The sequence below is a fragment of the Lissotriton vulgaris genome, chromosome 2_1, assembly GCF_964263255.1.
Source record: "Lissotriton vulgaris chromosome 2_1, aLisVul1.2, whole genome shotgun sequence".
NCBI lineage: Eukaryota > Metazoa > Chordata > Amphibia > Caudata > Salamandridae > Lissotriton > Lissotriton vulgaris.
In genome coordinates, this window is record NC_141687.1 from 314,231,134 (window position 1) to 314,258,641 (window position 27,508).

The following is a 27,508-nucleotide window of genomic DNA, read 5'->3' on the forward strand; positions in this document are numbered from 1 at the left end:
GCTGTGCTTTGGTGATTTCAGAGTGTGAGCTATGTCTAGCATGGGCTGAAGTTTGGACCGGATCCGGCATTGGCACCCCCAAAACTGTGAACTGCGACGGTGCATCGGAACTGGCATAGGCTCAGTTTGGATTGACCCCAGCAAGGAGCTGGAAGGAAGTCCGGTGGAACGGTTGGTGCTGGGGAGGGACTTGCCAGCTAACTGCAACGTCTGATCTCTTCAGCTCCAAAGGCGCTCCAGGGGGAGCCGGAATGCCCTTAAAAATGTACAGCATGGCTTCATGGAAGACCTCTATTTTCTACAGGTACGATGACGGCCCGGAAAACTCAGGGCATGCCAAAACCAGCTCTGGAATGGGGTTAGATTCAGAGTACGGGGAAAACGAGAAAACTAAAAGGGGGTGCATTAGGTATCAACTGTGGATCTGCACTATTAATGTGCTGGGAAGGAAAACATTTGTTTTAAAAAATAACCCTCACACACTCTAGTAGTGTCATGCTTCATCATCGGGTTCACCCTGAATCTTAAAGGTCAGGGTGGGCTCAACTATCTTCCAGGGAGCTCTTATGGAAAAAAGTGACCAGGGGGGCTTAACTACAGATTAAAAATTCCTCAGCTTCTCCAAGGTATCCCTTTATTGGCCCTTTGTTGATACCTAATTCACCCCCCTTTTGTTTTCCCTTTTTCCCTGTCTAGAATTGATCGCACCCAATATACTTGGTGGGATACTAATACGTTTGATATACAATGTACTAGGGAGGACATATGCCCCTAATCCCTTTCTATTGTGAAAGGATCTCTCTACTGTCTGGATCTGAAAAGGGTTTCAGTGCTCAGATCACATTCGTAGTTAGATTCAGAGTACACCTACAGAGGCAAACCCTTGAAATTATGTCTGCACAACTTCTCACATGTTCTGTAGTGGCTATGGGGAACGTATCCCACTTGGCCTGCATGCACTTGTAACGCTACTTGGACTTACCTGAAGACTTTAACCGAAATTGGGCTTTAGCAAAAGAGAGGCCCCATTACCTGGACCAGTAACAGTTTTAGAGCTCGGTTATGGTTTTGATCATAGCGTTTTCTTATGAGAACTTCACGTCTGGCTCCCTGATCTCCTTTAGGTGTATCAGAGAGAATTTGTCACACGACTTCCACTCATGATTGGAACCAGGCACTTTAAACAAACATCTAGGTCCATGACCGACTTCTGGTTCATGCAGTCACAGCACAATTTAAAAGCGATCATCTAGCGTTTTGCTTATAAGCAGCACTGCCTTGTCTCCAGGATGATGCCAGGCCATCAATGAGTCCAACAACCCTACCTACTCTTACGCAGCAGCATGCTACTGAAAATCTGGATCAAGTCTGGCACCTGGGATTATCCTAGAGGTGAGGAACCTGTGGTTAGAATAATCCATCAGAATAGAAGTGTACATAAAGATACACATACATTTTAAACAAAAGGGGAAAAAACAAAGATTTACAAAAGCCAATATATTTATAATCAGACTAGTTAGCACGTTTATGTAGTTTTCAAACAGATGGTTTTCAGGCACTGATTTCAGATGTCACTATCTAAATGCGATACTCTCAAAATGGTAAAAAGTTGAGTTAACCCTGCTGGAAAACAAACGAGTGAGCTGCAGGTTTCATACAGATCTAGCACATACAGTAAAGTGTTTTACTACCACATTGGCGGCTTGATTCAACTATACTCAACAACAGCAAATTCAGTCTTGTAGTAAGAAGGCTAAAACAACTCTACCTCCCAATGAAAACAAATACGAAATGAATGCAAATCGAACATTTTCCATAGTTTATCTATTTTAATCAAACACAATTAAATATATTCTGATTTAGTTACATGAATACTTGGGTATGAGAAACAAAACTAAACAAAAAATCTGAGGTGGTACATAGTACCAAAATCCTGTACACGGCCTGTTTTGCTTCTCTAATTAAACAATACATAAAGACTTATATACAATCAAATATTGCAACAGAATAACGTCATATCTTAAGTGAAAACATGTTTGAATGCTGGAGATGTTTCACACTATCATATGAAGTAGAATAATTTCTTGTTAACAACGCTCTATAAAAAATAATCTGGAGCAATCAGAAATAAAAAAGAAATGGACACAACAATGTAACCTCAACGGTATTTCCGAAAGGTCTATTATTACTACCTGTTAAAACTACAACCATGTTAACGGAGTGATGCCACAAGTCCTACACGACTTTGGGACAAGTCAAGGTATTGTGCTCTGCAAACCAGACGGTGGGAGTGCTGCGGCACTGCAGCTTTAAAAAGAAACAATCAGCTATAGTCTGTTAGAACAGTCACTGAGAATGATGGGCGGGCGTCGCCATGACCCCCAGAACTTCCTAAAATAAGAAATGGTTAAAATAAAACAGAAAATAATTTCATGTAACATAAAAATCTTGTGGAATGGTAGGTGATGAGTGGGTCAGTCGATAGGAAGAGGAGGCTCAGATAGAGACAGGGTAGAAAAAGCAAAAAAGCTATGGTCATTGTGCTCAGACCTCTAAATGAGATATGGACTAGCCTAATAAAGTCGTTTTAGCTATAATCTAGTAAATAACTAGCCAAAGGAAGAGTATTCAAAGGCTGAGACGAAACTTAAGCACACAAAATTAGGTATGGGTGATTCGAATGTCTGGTTTTACTGAATGTGAAAACACATGCTCTCATGCATTTGCAAAATGATTTAGTTTTATGAGACCGACAATCCTTATGGATTAAGACACATTTTAGAGAATAACCTGCTACGACGTTGTGTGCTTCACTTGTAAGCCGACACCGTCTGGAGTGCGCCTGTGTTACCAGTGCTTTCTCGACTCTGCCTGTCCAATTAAAACGCATCTCTCTTACATACACCTTTTGGTTGTAAACTAAAAAAGTCGACTCTTGTAGTAAAGCTGGTTATACAGAGTAAAAGACCAAGTGCTACGTGAAGAATTCACTTCACCTTCCTTCAAAAGGATTCAGAGATTGACAGTTAATGTCCACTCTGGACGAGTAAATCTATTTTCTTCATGAATAGCTGAAACGATTTTGGAGACAACTGTATGGAACTGTATCTGGGCTTGTGCTAAAAATAAGCAACTATTTTCCTTAGCTTGTCTAAACATTATGCATCAAAAAGCGTGTGGGTGTTCTCTCGGAGCCCTCCCAGTCTCTGAACGTTTTTGGTCACCAATGCATGATGGAGTATTTATGCATTCGGCCAATGGTGCGCCTTCACCTTGAATGTATCGTCACCACTCCACAGCTATGTTTCATAGGAGAATACGTACCAGATTTACATAGCAATATATTCTTACCTACTGCCCCACATGTTCTCTGACCTTCACTGTGTGTGTCATCAAGGCTGACCGTAGTTGCATATTCAATATATATCACTTTGTATATATATATATATATATATTTATTCTTATAGGTCTTGCTCACTTCATTTGTATGCATGCTTTAGTACTATAAAATCGTCATGGGTTTTTCACTAGATTTTTGACAACACAATATTTTATCAAATAAATGTTACATCCCCCACCTTGTGGCAGATTGCACTTTTCGAAAACATCGCAAAGGTTTCGGAAGTAAAAGTCTGTAATATAATAAACATTTTGTGTTATTCAAGTAGTGTCCCCAGAAAACATGAAAAACAAGAGCACATGGTACATAGGCGCCATGAGGCAATTCAGGCCAGCACTTCCCTGCGGTGATGCGCCTCCACGAATCACGTCTAAAGCGTCCAATTCTTATTGTAGGTGATACTCTGCTCCTTCGAGTATGGGAGCAATGGTTACAGTAGGACTTATCCCTGGGCTGCCAGGAGTGCCCCTTCCAGACCCAACCATCTTTGAGGAAAGGCTGTCCAGTTCTTCATCCAGTCACCACCTGCACCCATTTGAACGTTAACAATGCCATTACATTATGAGAAATACCCAGGCCTTGCATATAAAATCAAATATTTCATTCCCCGGTGCCCTCCCCGCCCAGCTCCACAGTGCGTCTTTCCTGGCACAGAAGTTTACTGAGCTACTGAAAGTCTTCAAAGTCACCGGGCGAGGTCTACATCAGCTGCCGCTGTGGGCTGGACCGCGTTCATTTCAGAAACATGGCTCCCCTTCTCTTGAAGCTTTCTTCCTTACACGCGTAGGGGACCGACCACGAGCAGACAGAATACAGTGCTTTTTTTCTATCCGATGTACGAGAGGGGGAATCCACCAGCAGTGGGAATGTTAACTTTAAAACTTGGAAAAGCAGACATACTTTCTCTGTAGTTGAAAAGTCATAGCTGTGGAGAGATAACAAAAACAAAAAAGATTATTCATTTATTGCAAATGACCACTGCAGCTGTTTAACCTTCTGATTGTACACTTCAAAATTAGCTGACGGAATTCTAAAACTAAGAATATAAATGCAAGTATTAATTAACAGATGTGAGAAGCCAGCACACGTGCTAAAATACTATACACAAAATCAACTGAAAACAAAGTGCCTTAAATATATGAAAAGGACCTACACAGTGCTGCCGTCTTACACTCTCTCTATTTCATAGCTAACGCATTTTCGTTAACAGAAAGGCAATGAGGGTATAAATGTGACGAGACATTACAAACTCCTCTTCAGAAAGATGGAACCTGCAGAGAGCTGTTGTGATGAACCCAGTAGAAGCACCCTGCTTAGGTACTAGCGATGGTCTGCCCTGGTATGGACATCCGCGGCCTCCCTCCAGTCCACCCATGAGGCTGCCTCCTAGGATTCAGTAGGAGTGTTTAGTACATGCTGGACAGCTACAGGCCTACTGGCTGTGCTTCAATATTCTTGTGGTAACACAAGATCTCTGCAGGTTTTAGAGGTGATATCACACCCACGTCCCATCTCAGGACATGGTCGCTCTCATTCTTCAGAAAAGGAGGACTCCTGTGCCTGACCAAGAAGCCTTGTCCTTGCCTCCGGGATGCCGAAGAGATCCGAATAGAAAATGGAATGGTAAAAATCATGGAAGGAAAACCATTTTGTAACGAATTCACCCTTTATTAACTCAACATCAACCCTGACTCAGAAATACATAGTTGGCAGGCTTTGAGACGAAGGCCTGAGGTCAATGATTGACTGGCCACAGGTAGGGTGGCACGTGCCCAGCAGACAAACGCACAAACAGGAAATCCCAGATCCATCCCATAGATAGTTAGTTTAAATAATTATTTGTTTCATTAAATAGACCTTAGTGCAATAGTGACAGGCATATAATACAGATAATAAATGATGTGCATTACATATACAGTAATCTGCTTTAAAAAGGTACATAGATAATTATAAGAAATAGATTCAAATATAGATTAAAAAAGAGGAATACCCAGATAACTAGACTTTACAGATTAAAGTGATAATCAATATATCTCATACGGCATGTATCCACAAGCATTTAAGCATATTCCAACTACTGTAAATTTCATACGTATCTTAGAACTACTGAAATGAGTACAATAAAACTATAAGAATTGGTGAGGCACCACTAATGGCAACAAAGTTGACGAAACAGAGCAATCTTGGCAGCGCCACCAGCTAAACTACAGCTCTTCTGCCAGTCACAGATAATGGTAAGCTCGTCCAAAAATTAATACTAATTCTAAATGCTTTAACAGCTGCTCCAATATTCCCTTCTAATACATCTGGCTGGCTACAATATATTTATACACCTAAATATTTAATGCAAGTAAGGCTCTAATTAAGCCCATGTAAATCAGGGGCTGCGCGGCAACTCTGCAAAATGGAAACAAGAGAGATGTTTGCCAATTACTATTTAGCCCATATACTACGCCAAAGCGGGTTAATAAGTGTATATAACCAGGGAAATCCATCCCAATATCTTGGAGAAACAGCAGCATATAATCAACATATAATGCTGCAAAATCAGTTTGCCCACGGACCTCCACTCCATGATAAAAATTCCTTGTGCAGGCACAACTAGCATGATGTGAGACGCGGGACTAGATCAATCCTACAGAAAGTCACAGTGACACCATAATGGTCCAGAGAGATTGGCCCAAATAAAGCACACATGGCCAGAGGGGCACACAAGCTCCCAACACACCATAAAGTCAGATGCCACTCAAAGTTAGGAACATATAGCCAATCAGGACACAGCACACGCAGTACACGGACTGATCACCCACTTCCATGCAGGACATCTGGACACGTTAACCACTGGCTGCATTCTGTCCACGCAAGGTCGATCCCCACCTGGATTCCCTATCAGATACATACATTTACGACTCTTCAGACAGAGGTTCATGTTTCTTACCAAAAAGGATCTACGGAACTGTTTGTGACATTCAACAAATGGTATAAAAACCCATTTCAGACTGATTGTAATTGAGACAGTCCTCAGGCCCTATGCCTGTAACTTCTCCCGGTCGCACTGTTTAATTAAACCGTTGCTGTTTTGCCAAATGCCTCTTGTTTTTTTCAAGGTGTTCCATTTTCAAGAAACATTTTGGTAAGCCACCATTGAAGCTGGAGTGGACGGTATCTCAAATCCGAATCTGCATCAAGGAAGGTTGGTAGACACCACAATTGATTGGAAGTTCTGCTGAATCCGCGAGGCAGTGGTCTGTCCTGAAGCTGCCTTCACAGAGGGTAAGAGGCTGTATTAGAACCTTAGTAAAACATTTTGTGTATGGCAAACTAGGGAGAAGTGTAAAAAGATAACCCGATCACCCTGCCACTACAGAAATATGGCATAATACCTATTTTGTACGTCCTAACCGAGTAGTCATAAGGCGGCCTCGGAGGCAACCCTGCGGATTTCACCTTTTTTGATAGCACACTAAGAAAGGTGAATATTTAGAGTCTATCCCTTTATGGCTCCCAGGATAGTATTTCTGTGACAAAACTTTCCTGATTGGGCAGAATTGGCACCTCAAACTAACTTAATAGTTTGAAAGTGGGGGTTTTCTCAGTGCTACCAGTTTTGTAACACTGTTGGTATCTGAAAGGAGCGAGGTGCTGCTTGTGTGGACCGCTGGGCATGATAAAAGATCGTATGCCTGACCCATGGCAGTAATAAAGGGAATGATTAGGATGTTTAGGGAAAAAAATGGAATCTGGGAAACTAGGTGTAATGTGTGTGTGGCCAAAAAGAACCTGATGTTCTCTTGTGTAATCGGTTTTCCTGCAAACTACTGTTATTACCTTTCTCTCAGAGCCGATATTGGCAGACTATCAGGTGCACTTAGTTCCGTGTAACGTGCACAGCTTCCCCTGGCCACAAGATTGAATGCAGTAGGAGCGGGCTAAGACATTTTTGACAAAGTCTTCATTTTTTTCTCTGTCAGTTTTGTTGAGATTGATGTAACGTATATGTGATTATTGCAAATTTTATTTTGTCTTAAGTATTGTGATTTTTGTCAATGATTCAATGTTTCATATGAGGGTGCTATTTCTCACAAACTGTATTTGACGTAAAAAATCAACATCGTTCAAATACTGTTTTTATTGGCAACTGCACTTTTTACCAATGTTGCAACCTTTCAAATTCATTATTTGTGTTGATGACATGTTTATATTGAATTTTTAGAGCATATGTAGATAGTGCTGAGCTCATAGTAACGTAAGTACACCACAAATAGTTCCCCCAAAATTAGATCCAAAGCAAAGATTCCCCAAAAAGACGCTAGGTGTACTTTGTCCACTATAACTACAACACTTACTATGGAGTCACTATTAAAGCACATGCAAACCAGGTTCCCTACACAGGCTAAAAAACATAAGTTTTGCCAAGAATGGCACGGCAAACAAAGGCACACATATTTCCTTGGTCAAAAGAGGGAACTTTGGGGACTAACGCAATAAAATATATGAGAACACATATACGAACCAAATACAAAGGTCAAAAGAAAGACAGGAGATTATTTGAACTATGGGCCATCTATGAGGAGGCCCAGATTGATAATCCTACATCACAATTAGCAATCAAAGCTTCAGCACCTCCCCCACCATATGCAGGTATATAAGTGCTCAAGCACCGCATTAGGATATTCCAATTCAAAAGTATTAGGAGCCAGAAGGCCCCAACCGAACGATGACTAGTTAGACCCAAGCATGAGAAAGCAACAGGCTTGGATGTCCAGACAATTCCAGTGCAATCCAAGTCCAGTGGAAAGGCTCCCATAAGTTTGACCCTCTGTCCTTTGCGTCCGACTCATAGAAACCCAGCAGTATGGAGAACAAGCACTCCCACTAGTTCAGGCAAACATACACGAGTAACAGGGATCTTTGTGGTAGTTCTAGACCGTGATACAGCTAGTTGGGGTGAGGACAGGAGCCCCAGTCCCCTGGGAACCTATAAGGGTGGGCACTGCTGCATCCAAGCGCATGACAGTTATAGGATGACCCGAGGGAAATACTACTAAAATAGGGAGGGGAGATCTTTGCATGCCAGATATGGAAAGTCAAACCCTAACAGGAACCAATGCCTCTAGGGGTGGGAAAAAAGGTAAGCCAAAGAAAGAAAGAGTACAGAAAGAAGTTGGGTCAGAACCAGGACATTACTGCGAAATCCCTGAGCAGGGAGTAGGCAGCCTTGGTTAGAACAGCTGTAGCTGCAATGGCACCGAAGACAGCAGCACCGATGGAGGTATGGTCGCAGAGGTTCAGAAAAGATAAAGCATGTAGTATTAGGATCCGAGGAAGTAGTACAGAGAACTCACAAAGGTGGGACCTGGTTGCAATCCCTCCTCCATTCCCAGAAGTAGATAAGTCATGGGGTCAACAAGAGTTAGTCCCGAGTATGGTGGATGACACACAACCCCACACTCACAAGTCCCATGCTTTCAGTGACTCTTCAGTCCGAGGAAGAACCCAGTGTAAGAGTGCTAGTGGATAACACATCCTACAGCTTCTTGATTGACACAGGGGAAACCAAATCCTGTCTAAAAGAAGGTCAGAAAGATTAAAGGGGGGCTGGCGCGTGGTACAGGACCTATGCCCCTTCAATAAGCCGATCTTCCCGGTCAAAAAGAGTAAAGGGGAGGGGGGCCTGGTACAGGACCTACGCTCCCTCAATGACATGATCCTAGAATTCCCTGTAGTGCTCGATCCCTCCATCATCCTAATACACCCACGGACGCCAGCCATTTTTCCATGATAGACAACAAGAATGCTTTTTTCAGCATCCTGCTTCAGCCTGATAGTCAGTACCTAACCGTGTTCACATTTTGAGGTGTCCAGCTGCTATTCCGGACACTACCACAAAGGTATTTTGAGTCCCCCAGTATCTTCAATCGAATACTGAGGAAGGATCTTGCTAACTTCCAGTTAAGCAGCTCCCTGATACCATATGCGGACGACATTTTGATATGCAGCCAATCTGAAAACCTATGCTGTAAGGACACAATAGCGCTCCTAACTGCACTTGCCAAAAAGGGGTACTAAGTAGAGAAGGAGAAGATGCAGTATGTGCAGCAGGAGGTTAACTATCTGGGCCAACTGATCTCAGCGGACAGTTGACGGGTCACATCGGAAAGCGCAGACTCCATCAGTGCTATGCCACCACCGCAAATGAAAAGGGACATGCAAGTTTTTAGTATTGTGCAATTACGTCCGGCAATGGGTATTTGACTACAGCACGCTCCTCCCTACTCGAGGCCATGAAAAAGGTGAAAGCTGGCAACGAGAAACTGACATGGAAGCCCGGCATGCATGATACCTACTGTAAACTCAAAACAGAGCTAATGTGCTCCCATGGTAGGAACTCCTGATTATAAGAAGGAATTCTTATTCAGCCACAGTGAAGGGCGGTCATGCCATCAGTCTTGATGCAGAAATATCCCTGGGGGCACAAACCCATTGCGTACTAAAGCGGGCACTTTGTACGGTGTCATCTAGTGAACCCGGTCACCTTCCTAGCCCATCAAGTTCACAAGGGGGAGTAGATCCATGATGGGATCAGCCAGGTAGAGGAACAACCCATTGTAGACAGTGATACACTGTTCATTGACGGGTCCTCCATAATAGACAGGGGTGAGACTTACAGGGGAAGCTGTAGTAATGGCTCATAGCCACACACCCTCATAAACTCTAAGTCACAGCGCAGCTTTCTCTCCTCCCCACCTCTCCGGACAGCACTAAACGAAGCCCTCACCAACAGCATGTGTAAAAAAGATTAACGATTTACTCAGACTCAATCTATGTCACCACCACAGTGCATTCTGGCATAGGGAGGTGGATAAGTCGAGGCTTCCTGAAATCAGCTGGTACACCCATTATATACAGGAACCTCTAGACGTATTAGCAGATACACTGACCCTGCCTAAATGCGCGGTCATGCTGAAATGTGCCGCTCATACTGGGGGGCAAGAACTTTGTGTCACAGATGAATGCACTAGGAAACCAGTTTGCAAAGAGGGCAGCTTACGGTGCAGTTGGAGAGACAAGTGCTTCCCTTGCAACAGGCATTAGAGATGAAACGTCCTCATGACAAACCGGACACAGAAACAGCAGGGCGTTTTAGGAAACTGTGTTACATGACAAGAAAGAGCGATGGGAAGCCAGGTACTGCACGCAAACCACACTTAAACTCATACTGACACCCACCCACCAACAGGAAAGAGTAATGCCTCAGAGCATAGTCCACATAGCTTTGTCCCAATTACACTTACCAGCACACACAGAAAAAGAAAACAATATAGCTGGACTTCAGAACGAATGGTTCATTTCCAACCTTACAGAGACTGTAGCAATGTCTCTCAACGAATACACCATTTGCCAATTATGTTCACCCAAACCTACACTCAAGGTCATATTATCAGCAATCCTAGACGAACTGGGCCTCTCAGAGCGTTACACATCGACTTCATCGATTTGATTGATCGATGTGCTAACTACAGATACCCGATTGTAATGGTGTGCTGGTACTCTAAGTGGATCGAAGCTGGCCCTTGAGTGAACTGTGATGCCAAGGCAGCATCAATGTTCCTGGTGGGGGAAGGAATACCCCAATTTGAGGAGAGGGCAGGAACCAGACGTTTTCCGGTCAGACAATGGGAAACATTTCGTCAACTCCATGTTCAACCACATCTGTGCCCTGCTAGAAATAACACAGACATTAGACTCAGTGTAGCGCCCCAAAAGCAACAGCATTGTTGAGCGATTCAACAGCCTGTTAATAAACAAAATATGTTGCGTTTATTGCCGGCTTATTGTGACATGCATTATTAATAAATAAAGCTTATTAAAAAAATATATATATATTTGTGCCAGCCTTAATAAAAAAGTGGCTCAACTGTTTGCCCCTCACCTTATTCGCACTGAGAAACACACTGAGCAGCTATCACCATCCGACATCACACCAGATTGTGACTAGTAGATTGATGGGGACACCCATCCCAACATCCCAGACCAAATTAAGCTCTGAGGCTAGCTCCTAAACACTGGGAGACAAATTACATGTATATCTCTCAGAAGTTCGCATCCAAACAGGTCAACCACCGGACCACCAAGTGCACCACCGCCAAGCTACCATACTAAACACTCCAACCTGGGTAAGAAGTCTACATTTGTAACTTCGTAAGGAAGTGAAAGCAAGTCAAATTTGCGGAACTCTACTGGGTGGTTTTCGCAACACCAATGGCCCTCAAGGTGGAGGGGAAAAATGAGTGGGTTTATTATGCTGATGTATGGCTGAAATCTTCCAGGATAAACCCCCCCATGAACTGCACTGAGAGCTTTTTTGTTTGAACTGTTAAACGAGAATTCCCAAACAGCAGAGGACCACAGACACCTCCTCTGTATCCGTACCAAGACCTGCAATGTTCAACAACAAGTTATGTATTATTGCACTTCTATGTAGGGTGCTGCCACACCTATTCACTGCTAAAGAACTGCCTGGCCAAATGGAGACCGTCCAAAAACTGCTTGTGTAAGGTTCTCTCCCCTGTTACTTACAATTACACCAACCCAAACACTAGCTTCCCCAATGCACTACACACTGCCCTCTTGAACAAAATGTGGTATCAGCACGTGACCGCTGTGGGCAGTTAAACATCAGCCAGGTCGTGTTATATCTGTTCACTGATACCACATGCAGTAGACCCAGACTTTACTTGTCCCAAAAGATAGCCCCTGAAAAATCAAAATGTCTTCTCCACTTATACCTATGCAGAATCATGGCCAAAAGCCAGTCCAACAAGGTAGGACCCCACAGAGTAGTAGTGAATCTGACCATATATGAGACCAACCCAAGGACTCTATATCTTTTCATCTAACCTAGTGATAGCCAAACTGAGCAAGACAGGATGTGCAGAAAGGGCACCATAGAGGAGAAAACCCTGTTTGGCCCTGAGACTTCCCAGAGAAGGGATTCTTGGAGGTAGTTAAACCCAAAACTCAATGGACAAACACATCCGCTTCTGCCTCCATTTATCGTCAAAAGGTGGCTCTTAGCGTATCTGGGACAGCCCTCTTTAACAACAAGTGGACCCCGATATGGAGTTCCTGTGTAGCGCCATCCAGGTCGATGATACAGAGGAAATGAGTCACACAAGGAAGGGTTAAACAAAAGCATGATCTCTCTATGTCAGGAAATCTGGGATACCGAGGTGAGTGGAGAACACTTGGCTATAAGAGAAGGAGTAACCCCTAATTGTATGGAAACTTACACTGTATTCTTTGTGTTTCAGAGATAAAGGAACATTTCCACTGGGAATGATTGAGAACTGCTGCACGATCATGCACATTCCAGACATGCAATGGGGCACTTACATGCTGTTGGATATCTACTGGCAGTGCTGTAAGTTTGCTTACACGCAGCTCGTCCCCGGATGGCACAGACTCTGTTCCCTGGTCACTATACACACCCCTACCCTGGTCACTCCCAGAGAAGAACTATTGGACTTGCACCAGCTAAGGAAGAAAATAAACCTTGCTGCATCTGGCTTGTGACAAAAGAAGGGCAGATTACTTTGACTGGGTTTAGTACAAGAATTCCAGAAGACTGCAGACTGTTCACAGACACAAAAGTATCAGCTGGGGGGTTCAGACCCTTCTTTATCTTGCAGACAAAAGCAAATGCCCCCTGGCTCGAAGTAATCAGGTGAGAAATGCTTAAAATGCTGAACAGCACTGAGTGTGGCATTAATTCAATCAAGGAAGAACTGAAAGCAATCTACCTCATGGTGATGCAGCATCGGTATGTGTTAGACTTAATGACCGCGATGGAAGGAGGGGTGTGTGCCTAGCTCGGTACCTCCTGCTGCATGTTTATACCAGGGAACGATATGAATAACAGGACATTGACTTTTGCCATCCAGGCACTGTGTTGGAACCGGGGCTGTCGCCCACTTAGGGTAGCATGACACTAGCTGACACTAGCTGGCAGGCTAAATCTAGAAGGCAATTGTGACGTGCTTGCATTACACACACTAGCCTCGGTCCTGGTCACTAGAGTGAACCAGAAGGTTCTGGAACCCCCTCTTGTAATCATATATGCCAGACTCTGAGGTAATTCCTAACAGGCGTCCATCTTAGGAACCCTGTCTATCCACCATTTTAGGAAGGCGCACCTGTGCCTCAGCACTAATTAGTAGTGGTGGGGTACTCGGAGAACTAAGGCCACACAAAAAGGACTGGTGGAAAAAGAAAGGTGAGGCCAAAAGGGAAAAAAAATAGGGGGAGACTATCCAAAAGCTGACGGGTCTAACACACTGCACCCCTTACAAAGAGACATGCGTGAGGATGGCGGTGCCCCAGAGCAAAAGTGGTTCTCGAATTGGTTCTCCTGGCTCCCATAGTGGATCTTTTGTTTGTGCACAATATCGTTGACGGTTTTCATTGTGTTATTATTTTTGTGTCAAACAGCACAGTTGGGGATTTCCTGCTGTAAAAACGCAGTCCTCAAATTGGGTAGAAAGCAAGTAACAAGGAAAATAGTAATTGTCAAAGGCAAATTTAAAGAACAACAGGCCCTCAATAAAAAACTGTCATGAAGTATGGGTTAGATAGTGTAGTTGAAAATACAACTAGAGGTGGGAATGTTAATATTGAGAAAGTAGATGTCATTATGAATAACAATACATTTGTGTACAAAAACGAAATTGGATCTTTATTAAAATATTAAAATATTCACCTGTTACGAACTACACATCAACCATGACTCAGAAAGACAGTTAGGCAGGCTGGGAGACCCAGACCTGAGTTCACCGACTGAGGTCACAAGTGAGGCGGCACGTAGTCCACAGAAAAGCGAATGAATAGGAAATCCCAGATCAATCCACAAGTAGGAGAACTCACACCACAATGGTCGAGAGAGATTGCCCCCAATAATATACACATGGCAGGAGGGGTACGCACGCCACCAAAACAACGAAGTCAGATGCCAACAAAGTTAGGAACATATATCCAATCAGCACACAATGCAAGCAGTAATCATGTGTTCCCCATGCCGGGCATCTGGACACATTATCTACTGTCCGCATTGTGTACACGCAAGGTCGATCCCCACCTGGATTCCCTATCAGATACATGAATTTACCACTCCACAGACAGCAGTTCACATTCCTTACGAAAAAAGGATCAACTGAACTGTTTACGACATTCAATGAATTGTATAAAGACCCATTTCATATTGATTGTAAGTTGAGACAGTCCTCAGATCCTATGCCTGTTACTGTTCTGCCAGCCGCACTGTTTAAGTGAACTGTTCCGGTTTTGCCAAACGCCTCGTCTCTTGTTTCTTTCAAGATATTTCATGTTGAAGCAACATTTCACATATCGTCAAACCAAAAAAAAAGAATCTTTCATTTTGTTGATTTCTATTCTATTTGCTCATTTTCTACCATTTTCTGCAGAAGTATCAACACAATTCTACACAAATATAGTTTTCTTTATGCAAATAAGAATTTCAACTTGCCTGATTTACCACCTACAGAAGTAGAAAGACAATCTAAAATAGACGAAAACGATCACCTGTGTTTTGATATTGTAAAAAAATAAAATAAAAACGGGAGCCCATTAAATAGATCTTACCTCCTTAAAGCTTTCAGAAATGGTCCATTCTTAAATATGATTACCACAAACTATCTAAAACTGGTATCTTTCATCAATAGCAAAGTGGGAAAGAAGGTGCCAAAAGTAGCATTTCATTTGAGGTTGGTAAAAAATCTAACATTAGGTTCCGAGATGGAAATATACCAGCAAGGCCTGAGGATATTACATCAGGAGGAAATAGTGAGAAGTGTGGATGAGGGATCCTTAACTAATCATGTAACACTGAGTTTTAGGTTTAAATCTTTTTATTGAAGGATAACATAGCGTCATACAATGCACATTATAGTCATGCCACTTAAACATGCTGGCCCACAACCGGGGCATGAAACACAAAGGATTATGCGCAATAGCGGTAATGTCCATCCTGTCGGGAAGAAAAAGGCACTGAACCAAGAAAACTGCAGAACAAAAGCCCAGAAGGAAGATCCCTCCCCCCAACAGTAGCTCACCCCACCTCTCCCAACTCCCCCCCCCGCCCTTTCCATCCCGGTCCAGTGCTCCCCACAGTCCCTCTACAGCTCGGTCACGACAATCTCGCACCCCCTCCGACTCAGGCGCCAGTAACACTGAGTTTTAACAAATAAATCGATCCCTAGTGGGTGGCCCCCTGGAAGGTTCAAAGGAGGACTGTGGGCTATTGGAAATTTAAAAGTAGTAAGACTTGGTTAGATCATGACCACAGATTGTCCTGTTTAAGCCAATATCAGGAAGAGGATTATTCCGCACTAAGCAACATCAATTGGGAATAGTGTACACCAGATAACATTGGGGTCCGCTACAGGATTTTTCATGCGTTAAGGAGATTATCTGATACAGAAAGCTTAAATGAAGCGCAGGCTGAAAATGTAGTATTCAAAAGAGAGGTGGGTGGCCAAAATAGCAAAAAGGGTAACTCAAGAATGTGCTAATAAATATGTATACAAATACTGCACAAATTTAATGAATAATTACGATCAATGTATATGTTGATACTGATAGTATTCAATCTAGCAAGGAGCAGGTCTCATGGTTCAGGCAGGATTCCTGAAACTTATGTGCGCTTTATAAATACTCTCTGGTTTTAATTATGGGAGACTTCAATATGCGCTTAAATTTATCTCAGGTGGACAGAGATCAGGCAGACATGCAGGAATATTCCTGCCCACGTACGAGGAAATATATATATATATATATATATATATATATATATATATATATATATATATATATATATATAATCATGAATGTACATAGTACTTTTAGAGACATATATAAATATATATACATAGATGTATGCAGTCTGTAGTAAGGGCTAAAAATGCTCAACTTACATTGAGTTTTCATTTAATAAACCTCTCACCAGTCTCAAACCTTTCAGTAAATCTGAAAAAGAGAGCATAAATTGTAAATACACCATTTATTAAAGAGAAAACAGCAAGGGAATAAAAAGGGGGAATAAAAAGGCATTGTTAGCCAATAGGCTGCATTTAAAGCATAACATGTAAATATTGCCAACGTACCTTCATGCCTTCAGAACCTCCTGTATCCCATCATGCCTCAAAAGTGACAGTTGGATCAGGTCTTTTTTGTGGTTACATGAAGGAAACAGACCCTAGTAAATAAGCTGCTGCTTCTGAAATTCGCCCAGGGGGAGGGTTGCTTATGACTGACAAGAATTCCCCTGGAATAGAACTAGGATTGCAAGTAAGCAGTTTATCCTTCTCTTCCAAGGGATCCTTATCAATAGTAATAAGCACTGAATAGAATAGCAAGCAGATTCCACACATCTGCAGATGAATCAAGAATATACAAAAGCAGATGCAACAAGTATAAAAATGTATTCCTTAAAGAGGCCTGCCCTACTTGAGTGTCTGTCTGAGTCTAGACGGTAATGCGTGGTGAAAGTATGCACTGATTTTCAAGTAGCAACGTTGCATATTCCGGAGACGGGGACATTTCTTAGTAGAACAGCTGTTAACGCTTTGCCCCTTGTAGATTGGGCTTCAGGTCTTGCAGGTAAGTGTTTGTTGGCTAATTAGTAGGAGAATACCATATGTCAAAAAGTCATTTATTTGGGGAGGGTTTTTTAACCATACAGTGCAGTATATATAAAATATTATTTTTTGCCCCTTTATAAAATATTATATTTACAAAAGTAAAAAAAGATTTGTCTATTCCATAAAATAATTTACATTTGCATCTGAAGTGTTTTACATAAATATTAAGCATTAATTTCTGGTATTCATTCAAATTCAAAATAGCTTTATTCGATTTTGAGAACAGAATCATAAAAGCACAAAAAAATTACATTTCACTTAAAAACATGAATAAAAATTCATTAATACAGTAGTTAAAATATCATATGTGTCCTTTCACCAGTTCATTTGAGAAGTAGGAACGTAGTTACAAAAATTCAGGGGGCGTTACATCGACTTTTTAAGGGCTATGATAGTCTTCAGATAGGATGCCACAGCCTTTATCTCGAAGACAGTCTCTAGTTGTTTGAGTTTGTAATAGGCATCGTGGCATCCTCTGATGCCTCATTTAGTAAATATAGGTTTTAAAAACTGTTTCCTGGGGGCCAGGTAAAAAAGACAGAACAGGGTAGAATGGATGTTTGTTTGCTTCGAGACTCCGTCGCGGGGACATTCTTCCAACTGTTTGCCCCAGTAATTACATTTAGGAAATGTTATCAAGCGGAAGAATGTGTCGGCTCGAAACCTTGTCAATAGCATTCTTGAATACGGACTGCTCTCCATGATCAGATATAGTTTCATTCCTGCTGGTTGAATGGATGCGCCTATTGAATTGTTTGTATATTTTCCTTTCTCACTCGACCACCTTTGGATGGCCAGGTGATCCATTATGGACTTTTTCAAAGAACGCTTAGAGATGGTTTCCAGGCACAGAGGGTCGTTAAAATATTCTTCATGGCCAATATTTATGTACATTTGTCTCACGTAGTTCAGCCATTTGACGTTTCGTGCCCCCTCTAGGTTTAAGCAGTCCAAAACAATATCCCTGTTTAATGAAGTTTCCAGGGTAGTCCAGATTTTATGCCACAAAAGGAGGGGGCTAGCTTTGATCCTGTCCTCTACAAAGGGAAGCCCCAATTCATTGTGGGTGAAAAAGATAGATAGTGATTTTGGGGTAGCAAGCAAATATCGTAAAAAGTTGTTTTCAGTCAATTGTATCTGCCTAGTGTTTGTAAAGCCCCAAATTCCCGCGCCATATGTACCAGTTGAGAGACATCTGGCCTTATAAATTTGTAAGAGTTCTTTGGCCGGGCAACCACCGAGTTTCCTCGAAAAGTTGATTAGGGCTCCGGTTGCTCTGCTGAAGGCCAAGTTTCTGGCATGGACCGCCTTAGTCCAGTTTCCTTTGTTGTCGAAGTTTATTCCTAGATAGCAAAAAGTAGCGGTGTTAAGGATCTTTTTCTGGTTTAAAAAGATTGATTTAGGGATTTTTCTTAAGGGACCAGATCTCATGGAATAAGTCTTTGTTACGTTAATAGTTAGCCCACGAGTGTCCATGTAATTTGAAAATTCCACCACCGCCCTCTGCATACCGATTGGGGTCCGTGATAGTATGCCGGCATCGTCCGCATATAAGAGGATTGGTATGGAGGTGCCTCCCACTGTGGGATAGTCAAACTGAAAATTTCTCATGTGCTCCACCACTATGTTTATATACAATATGAAGAGGAAGGGTGTGAGAATGCACCCTTGACGCACACCTCTGTTGATGGGAAACTTATCTGAACATTGGCCTTCTCTGACATATCTCACTCTAGCCCCTGCGTTTCTATATAGTTCCCTAATAAAAACGATAATTCTGTTGTCTATGCCTAAGCGTTTCAGCGTGTCCCAGAGCTTAGTGTCGTCCACGCAATCGAAGGCAGAGGTCAAATCGACGAATGTTATGTGTAGGCTTTCGTGTTTTGCCTCTGTGTATTTGGCAACGAGCAGGGCCAGATTTAAACTCTGCTCTATAGTACCCTTCCCTTGGCGGAAGCCATACTGAAGGGGGGTTATGATGATGTTCTCTTCCAACCAGACTTGAAGCCTATTTAGAATGATCCTGCCTGCTACCTTCATCAATGCGTCCAGAAGTGAAATTGGACGGTAGCAGGCAGGATCATTTCTATTGCCCTTTTTGAAAATAGGGACCACGATTGCCTCAGGCCATGTGGGTATAAAGCCCACGGTGTTGATGCTATTCAGAACGTTTGTTAAAAGGGGAGCCCAGAGTTTTATCCTACTTTTATATATATCCATGGGGACCACATCGGGTCCGGGTGCCTTGCCCGATGCACTATCAGTTATGGCCTTTGTAACTTCCCTATGATCAAAAATGATTCCCAGCGGGAACTGAGCAGGGAGCTCCTTAGTTGATATTGGGGTTGTACATCCACTTTGATTAGGATTATTATACAGGTGCGTAAAGTGTTTAACCCACACCTCCCCCGACACTGCAATATCTATTGCGTCATTGTCACCGTTTAAAAAAAAAAGGCGAATTTAATGACTTCCAAAAGGCGATATTGTCATTTTTCTGGCAAGCTAAGTGTAAGTTTTCCCATAAGTCTCTTTTTAATTCCTTCCTCCTGATGTCTAATGCAGTTCTGTAAAGCTTACGCGCCTCTCTAACGTGGGCCACGGATCTTGGAGTTTCGTGCAAAACTGCTATTAGGTGTGAATGCGCTCTAGAGCATTCCTTGTTAAACCAGCCCTTTTTTTTGCTATGGTTTTTTTTGGATGGCTTCACTAACAGGTTATTTATCTCCTTAATAGTCTTACTAAAAGAGTCTAAGATTTTTTCTGGTCGTTCAAGATCACTCAAGCTGATTAAGACATGATCAAGCACACTGGACAATAAGGTTATCAGGAATTTTTCAGGGTGCACCTTTTCCCATTTCATTGAATACCCATTTAATTTCCCCAGTGTTATGGGTATTGGGTACTGTTTGTCGGTCCCTTTGCTAGCAGCTCCATAGAGATTGGGTAGTGGTCCCCAAAAGCGAGTTTTAGTGTCTCCCAGGAGAGGGCCAACCCTCGGTAACAGTGTAATAGGAGTGAAAATCGATTACCGAATTAACACCCCTTCCGATAAAGGTTGGCTCAAAGCCCTTCCTAGTTACACAAATTTCATTTATAAAACCCAGGTCTAGCTCATAGATCTCCTCGTTCATTTTTATTCCCTATACCACAATGAATGAAATGGGACGAATCGCCAAACTCATTTCCCTTCAGTGGGCAAATGCCCAGATCACTGTTAGTACAGATAGTACAGTTAAAATCCCCTACCCAAAGGACTGCCATGTCTCCTGCCCCTACCTTTTCTAGTGCCCCTACACATTTCCTTAGCCTGAGAAAGATGTTGTCCCATTCACTACAGTGGGCGTTGTTAAAGAAATTAATTATGGAGAGTTTATTCACTCCTGGCCAGCTGACCAATAGGACTTGGAAAAAGTCATCTGAGATATTTCTGACGACTTTAATACCAGCGGTGTTAGAAATGAAGGTGCATAATCCGCCCCTATTTCTTCCCCGGGTGCTTGGCCTCCCGGGGGTGTTAAATGTTTGGTATCCCAGTAGGTGGATTTCATTAGTCAGCCATGTTTCCTGTATGCACAGGATACTATATTTATGAATAATTTTTAGCCAATCAGGGTTATTCGCTTTGCTCCTTAAGCCAGCCAAGTTCCATGATAATATAAATTGGCTGGATTTATTATTTGCCTCGCTTGGTGGTTCATCTCTTCTAGTTTTACTCTCTCAGTCATTACTGGTACCCTTTGCTTGCATGTTTGTTGGTCTGGGCTCTATGCCTTTTAAAGCCAGTTCCCGGACTGGAGCAGTGCCCTGTGTCTTCCCTATGGCTCCCTCATTTTTAAGTTCTCCGTCCTCCCCGTGTTTTTGTGCCTGAGGTGCCTTAATGTTGTTTCTGATATCATGTAGTGGTGACATAAATGCGTTTTCACCACTAAAGGGTCGGCCTCTTTAGGGTGGGGAAGTCAGTCGACCCCCTCTAGACCCATGAGTGGGGCAAAGTGGTTTGTAGTTGGTATATTGAAGACTAAGGGCATACCCGATCTGTGATACCGTTTAGAAATCCCAGAGAGGTCCCCCACCAAGGCTTTCGGGTAAAAATAGCTGAGTTCTCTAACCCTTATGCTACCCTCGTATCCACCCATGTACCAGTCTTTGATGAAGTTAACTGTCCTATGATCTCTGAAGTTTATAATGACTATGTCACCAGGGGTTGTTTTGGGACTCTTCACCAGTCATCCTGCTCGTCAGACATGGAGAATTTCCTCATTTAGATTAGCAGGTAATGGCCTGTGTGTTCCCAGCCAGTGCATAGTCTTATTCTTTAAGATTTGATGGTTTTCAAACCTTCCGTCAGATATTTCAGGGACCCCTGTTAATACTATGATGTAAGGCTCGGCCTCGGTGGGAAGATTAATTTGCCTACGCCTATTGGTGTTGTGTCTAGTCACTGATGATGGGGGAATGGAACGGTCATCAGGTGGTTTGGTGTTGGGTGCGGCCCTTTTGTCGCATTTGCTCTCACGGGGTTTTGACTTTCCGCCGTCCTGGGCCTCTCCCGCTGTTTTAGCGTGTTCCCCTGATGGTTTTGAGAGCTGAGGTCTCGGAGGGTTGTGGTTGCGCTGGGTAATGGGTTTTAATGCTTTCTGGGCAGTAGCTGTAGAAGACGGTACGGGCATTATTGCAGGGATTGATTGATCTTTGGGTGCAAGTTTGTTCTCTGCTAATGTCTGCTCTATAGTACCCAGTTGTATAGCTATTCTCTTGAGTCTCTCGACTACAGGGAGTAACAGTGATTTGATTAAATGTTCCAGTGTACCCATTGTGTCAGCGTTAGATAGTTCGTTAATTGGAAGAGTGGGGGGAATTACTATATCAGGAGTTGTAGGTATATATGGGGCAGGGCTTTTTTTCTTCCCAAAATTGAGATGAATGTTCCTGGTCTTGTTGGTCTGAATAGGCTGAATACTTGACCCCTTTCTCCTCCGCTTTTTTGGTGGCTTCCCGATCAGCTACTGATGTAGAGCGGATAACAATTATCAAGCGTACCTCGTTTGTCGCCTCCAGACGTATCCTTGATGGGTGACATCCTCGGTGTCTGTGAGTTGATGAAACGGGGTGGCCCAGCCCAGGCTCCTCAAGCCTCTGAGGGCCACAGAGGGTCCGCCCTTTGCCCGGGCTTCGCCCGGCGTCCCGCGAGGCGGGGCTTGCTGGACTTTTATGCGCCTCCTGGCGCAGCTGGGTGATGCAGGGACCGCAAAGGATGCCGGGAGATGTAGTCCCCGGCCCAGCCTGCACTCAGCGGTCGCGGAGGGCAGATGGTAGCACCAGCGGGACGGCGGGAGGCAGGCAGGGGGACCGGGACACCGCACAGGAAAAAGAATGCCAAAGGTTAGTGGTCGCTCGCCAGGCTGCAGAATCTGGAAATTAATTGAAGTTAATGGCCGAGCTCCAGAAGAAAATGCTTCTCGCAAAATATGGAGTGGTAATTGGCGAATTTCTGATACATTCATTCCATTAAAGTTTGTAAAAAAACTGACCCAGTGTGTGGCCCTTTAACTATTGTAGATCTTATTTTCGGAGGAGGTAACTTATTTGTAAGAAACATGTTTCCCCTTGGCAAATCAATATGTTGGATGTTTCCTCCAACCAGCTGATTACGGCTTGCCTACAAGTGCGGATTCATTAAAAATTAGTTTGAGTGCCCTTGAGTGTCCTTGACTGTAGGGCATAAACACATCAAATGACATGGATTCGTTGCAGTATCCCCATAAACGGCAGTTTGTGTTTTTGTTTTTGCCTTTCCATGTTCGTAGCAAATCCTTCGAAATATGTGCTCCTAATCGGTACAGAATAAAACTCCTTTTTCTCGCTAGGTGGAAGTGCGCTGATAAGTAGCTTTGTGGCCTCAAGTGTGTGTAGGAGTTTATTACTGTGCATGCATCGGCCAGGATTTTTTTATCTTCCACTAGGGACTTTTTCTTTACTGTAGAGATACATGTCCTTGTAAATGTTACCTTGTCCGCCTTGCTATCCCATGCCTCTTGAATACCTAGTTCCTCTAAGGCTTTTGCCAGATGATCCCCCCCCCATGAGTTGGATTGTTTTTGTTCCATCCGAGCCTTGATTTCTGCCCAGCATATGTTATTCAGTGTTCGGGTTTTGAGGCTCGAAATTTCCAGCATAATTTTCCGAAGGTGTTCAATCTTGATGTTTCTGGTTCTGGAGTCCGAATTCTAGATAGATCTGAGCTGGGGACGTGGCTTCAGGAAGACCAAAGACAGCCTTATACACCTTGGTCTGGAGCTCGTTCAGTATTTCGATTTCCTTGCCACGCTATATTTCCAAGCCATATGTCAGAGTGGGTAATATATGTGCTGCCATCACTTTCGGCAAGTGAGTGTAGTAAGGGTAGCTCAATTTCTTTTTCAGCAATGTGTATGCAAAAATTAAAGATTGGGCCTTAGCTTTCATTTCCTTTGTTTAATCCATGAATGACATACATCGCCTCAGCGTTACAGCCAAATACTTATATGGGTCTGTCACTTCAACTTGTTCGCCCTTTACGTGCCAATTAAATTTACTGAACTGAGTGTCCACTAGGCGCACCACCTTGGTTTTCTTCCTGTTCAGCTCCAAAACTTGGTGCTCGAGGTAGTTTGTCAGGTCGTTTATGGCTCTTTGCAGACAGTCTGCGTATTGGAGGTATGAGATTTACTCGTTAGACAGGTTGGGAGGATCGCTCTTAGTTTTTGACAGGTAGCTGTTTATGTCTGCAAGGTACACGTTAAATAACATCAGTGCCAGCATGCAGTCTTGTTTCAGGCCATGATTGGTATTTATCTTGGCTGAGAATTCTGCAGCCATCTCCGAATTTCACCCGAGCCTAGGCGTTGCAATATAGAGCTGTGATGGCGTTGAGTAATTTTTTTAGTAGCCCCCATGCTTTCAGTTTTCCCCAGAGTCTGTCTCATGGAACTCAGTCCAACACATACTTTAGATCAATAAAACGCGAACAACCAATATTTTATGGCTGTTTCTGATAAAATAGCCAGGGGTCTGCCAGGTTTGTTATTCCCATGCCAGGCCTGAATCCTGTTTGAAATATTGGGTTTTACGCATTTCTCCTCCAATCGTGCTTGGAGGTGTACTAGGATGCATATTGTTTTGCCTCTACATCGATCTAAGCTATCAGCCTATAATTCTCCTGATGGCCCGGACTTAAGGTTAGTTTGAAGGGTGTAGAGCCTGACCCCTCTTCCTCCCAGACAGACTTTCTTATGGACAGGGCTGCTATGGAGATTTGCTCTAGATCAGTTGGTTGACTAGAGTATTGGCTTAGTGTTTTAATTTCCAAGGCTGGGAGGAGAACAGCGTCGTTTGATAATGAGCAGGAGCAAGACCAGGCTCATTCCTGTGACATTTATTGGATATTATTTTAAGCGTAAGTGGCTTTTTCTAGGCCTCCTTTATAGCATTGGTTTGTTCTACTTGCCGCATCCTTGGTCGTATTTAGCGTTGTTTCATTATGTGCACATGTGCAGTTATTTTTATCATCTACTTGGGATGATTATCCTCTGCTGGGCAGACTTCTCTAAGCTTGCCTCTGGGCTATGTTTCTGGGAGTATGGAGTGGTTTTGGTGGTTTGAATTGATTGAGCCTGCGCTTTTGATGATCCTTGTGTCTCAGGGCTATCCTTGCCCGATCTGTTAGGGATTATGGGTCTCGGAAGGCCAGGAGCCTCGTCCGACGAGACATATATGGTGGCTATTGAGTCCTTTAGAAAGAAGAATTACTTTTCCCCCAAAAAATTGAAAAGTGCTGATTCTAGTGTTGGTGCCGATACCAGCCTCTCTTTTTGCCTGGTTGTTTTTACTTGGGTAAGGTCCTCTGTCTGGACACTTTTCCTTGCTTTTCGTATAAAAGCATGGTGGATTTTGCCCGATCTCATTCTTTTCTCTTTTGTTTTGAATTTATTGATTGACTGTCTATTAAATAGTGGGCTGCTACCTTAATTCTTTTTTTGGGGGATTCACTGCAGTTGACTACACACTACTGACTGTTACCTGGTTATTAATAACTGCCTTTTTGTTTGTGTTGCCTTTGTGGCTTAAATTGACGGGCGGGGCAATGTGCGATAGTTGCAATTTGTTGGATGTTTCGGCTAGGAGTGTTGGTCTATTGGGGTGCCGATTAAGTTTGTGAGGTCCCGAGTGGGAGTTCCGGCACCCCCTCCAAACCGCTCCCATATTGAACTGAGGCCTGTGCTCACTCTCTGCCACGCTCCTCTACTGACTGTCTTAGTTGCTTCACCCCACATTTTCTCACGCCCTCCTTTATGCTTCCTTCGCACTCCACTCACGATCTCCTGCTGTTGGTCCTGTTGTTCCTTTCGGTATGCGTTGGGTGTAGAATGAATCAGAAATAGAACTCCTAGGGGGGCAGCAATATGGCTTCCTCCTTTCCTCCAAAGACAGCCTTTAGCCAGTAGACTGGCGCCTTTGGATCTGCATGCCTGGAGCTCTGCTGCCTTTCCTACTGTGCAGTGGATGGACCCTCTCCTTCTGCAGGCCAGCAACTGGATGGCTGGGCTAGGGCTGAGCTTTGGGAACACTACTTGCCACGTACCTTGACTGTGCTTAACTGAATTTACAAATTGCCGGCTTCTCCTGCTGGCTTGCCTAAATCCAGCTTCTGCTATCCTGCTCTGGGGCCGCTGTGTGTTGGTGAGGTGAGCAATCCTAAATGCACCGGTTCGCAAGCCGCATCAACCTAGTGTCGGCCGCCTCTGCAAAACCCGACGAGAACCATTAGCCTCTCGCCTTCTGCGTTTTCCCCCAACTCACGGCAGATGGCTGTGGCGGGGCAGCTGTGGCTTTCCTGTGTTCTGATTGGGCTGTGTATTGTGCCGCTTGGACGCCGATGTTGGTGTTGGTGGCGGGGGAAGAAAGGTCCAGCACTCAGTACTCTACACTCACACTTGCCGTTCACATGTCCGCCCGATTGCTCGTTGCTCGCTCCTGCTTGAGCCCCCTACTTCCGGCAAGCTGAAACGGAACAGTGCTAAACAAATCTGACAAGGAGCTGTATGGAGAATACTATACAAGAGCCTTTCAATCTAGAGATGGTGTGTTTGGAAAAATCCATGCCTGTCCTCATTGGACCACAGTTGACAAACAAATAGTTAAGATCAAAGGTATCAAGCAATCTGACCAAGTAAAATTTCAGGACTCATCTGAGATCTAAGGAGTGTAAAACTCTTTCCACTGGTGTGGAAGGATTAGGAAAGAATGTTGGGAGTGAAATCGTCTTGTTAATGTGAAAATCAGAAATAACTTTGTGGAGGAATCTCGGATGAGTTTTCATGACCACTCTGTTAGCATGAAAAATGGTGGAAGGCTCTTAGCACGTAAAGAATGGATCTCATGCTTAGGAAATCATAACCAGAGAAGGAGCTTTCTATGTAAGATTTTGCAAAGGTGCCTTATGTTCATGTTCGAAAGGGGAACCCGTGAGTTTCGAAAGGACTACATTAAGCTCCCTAGGAGAAGGAGAGCGTACCGGTGGGAAAACATTTCTCAATCCCTCAAAAACAAATCCTTTACCTCAGGCATCTGAAAGAAAGAAATCTGTGTAGGAGATTTTCTGTAAGCAGTAATAGCTGTGAGATGTACCTTACAGAGGACACATGCAGCCCAGATTTTGCTACATGGAGGAGATAAGGTAAGATTACATCCTCCTGTCCCAGAATTGGTTGAACATTATTCTGAACATAGAACATATAACATCTTTTCCACTTGAACCCATAGGACTGCTTGGTCAATGACCTTTTGGACTCCCTAAGAATGTCCAAGCATTCTTGCGAGAGGCCTAAGTGTCCGTATTAAAGGAATGCAGGAGCCATGCTGTCAAGTTCAGCGAGGGAAGGTTGGTGGAAAACCTGCGCTGTAGTGGAGATCCTGTCCGCACTGCAATCTCCTGTGTGGTCTTTCTGAGATGTGGAGGAGATCAGGAAGTCACTACTGAAAAGGCCATTTCAGTGCCATTGGGATTATTCTGGTGCAGTCCTGGTACAATTTGCTGATGACTGTCGTAATCAGCAGAATGGGAAAAAAGCGGATATAAATGTCCCAGACCAGCTCATGAAAAGGGCACTTTGTTAATGGTCGGTAGAACCTGGATGCTAAGCCTGGGCATATTTTGTTGTTTATTTCTGCAATCAGCTAGATTTGTGGATGCCTACACTCTCAAAAGAGGTCTTGCAAGAGGTTGTAGCGCAGAATCCAGTTGTGTGTTGCGGCGATATTGCGTCTGTGGGAGTCAGTTTGAGTTTTCCGGACTACTGGCAGGTGAATGGCAGAAATTGTCAAATTCCAGGCTATTAGGCAGTTCCAGATG

At 43.4% G+C, this 27,508-nt stretch overlaps 1 protein-coding gene across 3 annotated transcripts in view; it reads right to left on the reverse strand.

Moving 5' to 3' along the window:
* Positions 1–1,809: 1,809 nt before the first annotated feature.
* AKAP10 (A-kinase anchoring protein 10) overlaps positions 1,810–27,508 on the reverse strand; it is a 504,896-nt gene continuing 479,197 nt past the window's right edge. For 2 of the 3 annotated variants that reach the window (XM_086955011.1, XM_086955012.1), the window contains one exon: positions 1,810–4,325. In XM_086955011.1, coding sequence (XP_086811137.1) covers positions 4,320–4,325 — 6 coding nt within the window. In that variant the 3' untranslated portion in view covers positions 1,810–4,319. Of the gene's footprint in view, positions 4,326–16,389; positions 16,442–27,508 lie in introns of all 3 variants that reach the window. The other variant, XM_086955009.1, reaches the window with a different exon arrangement.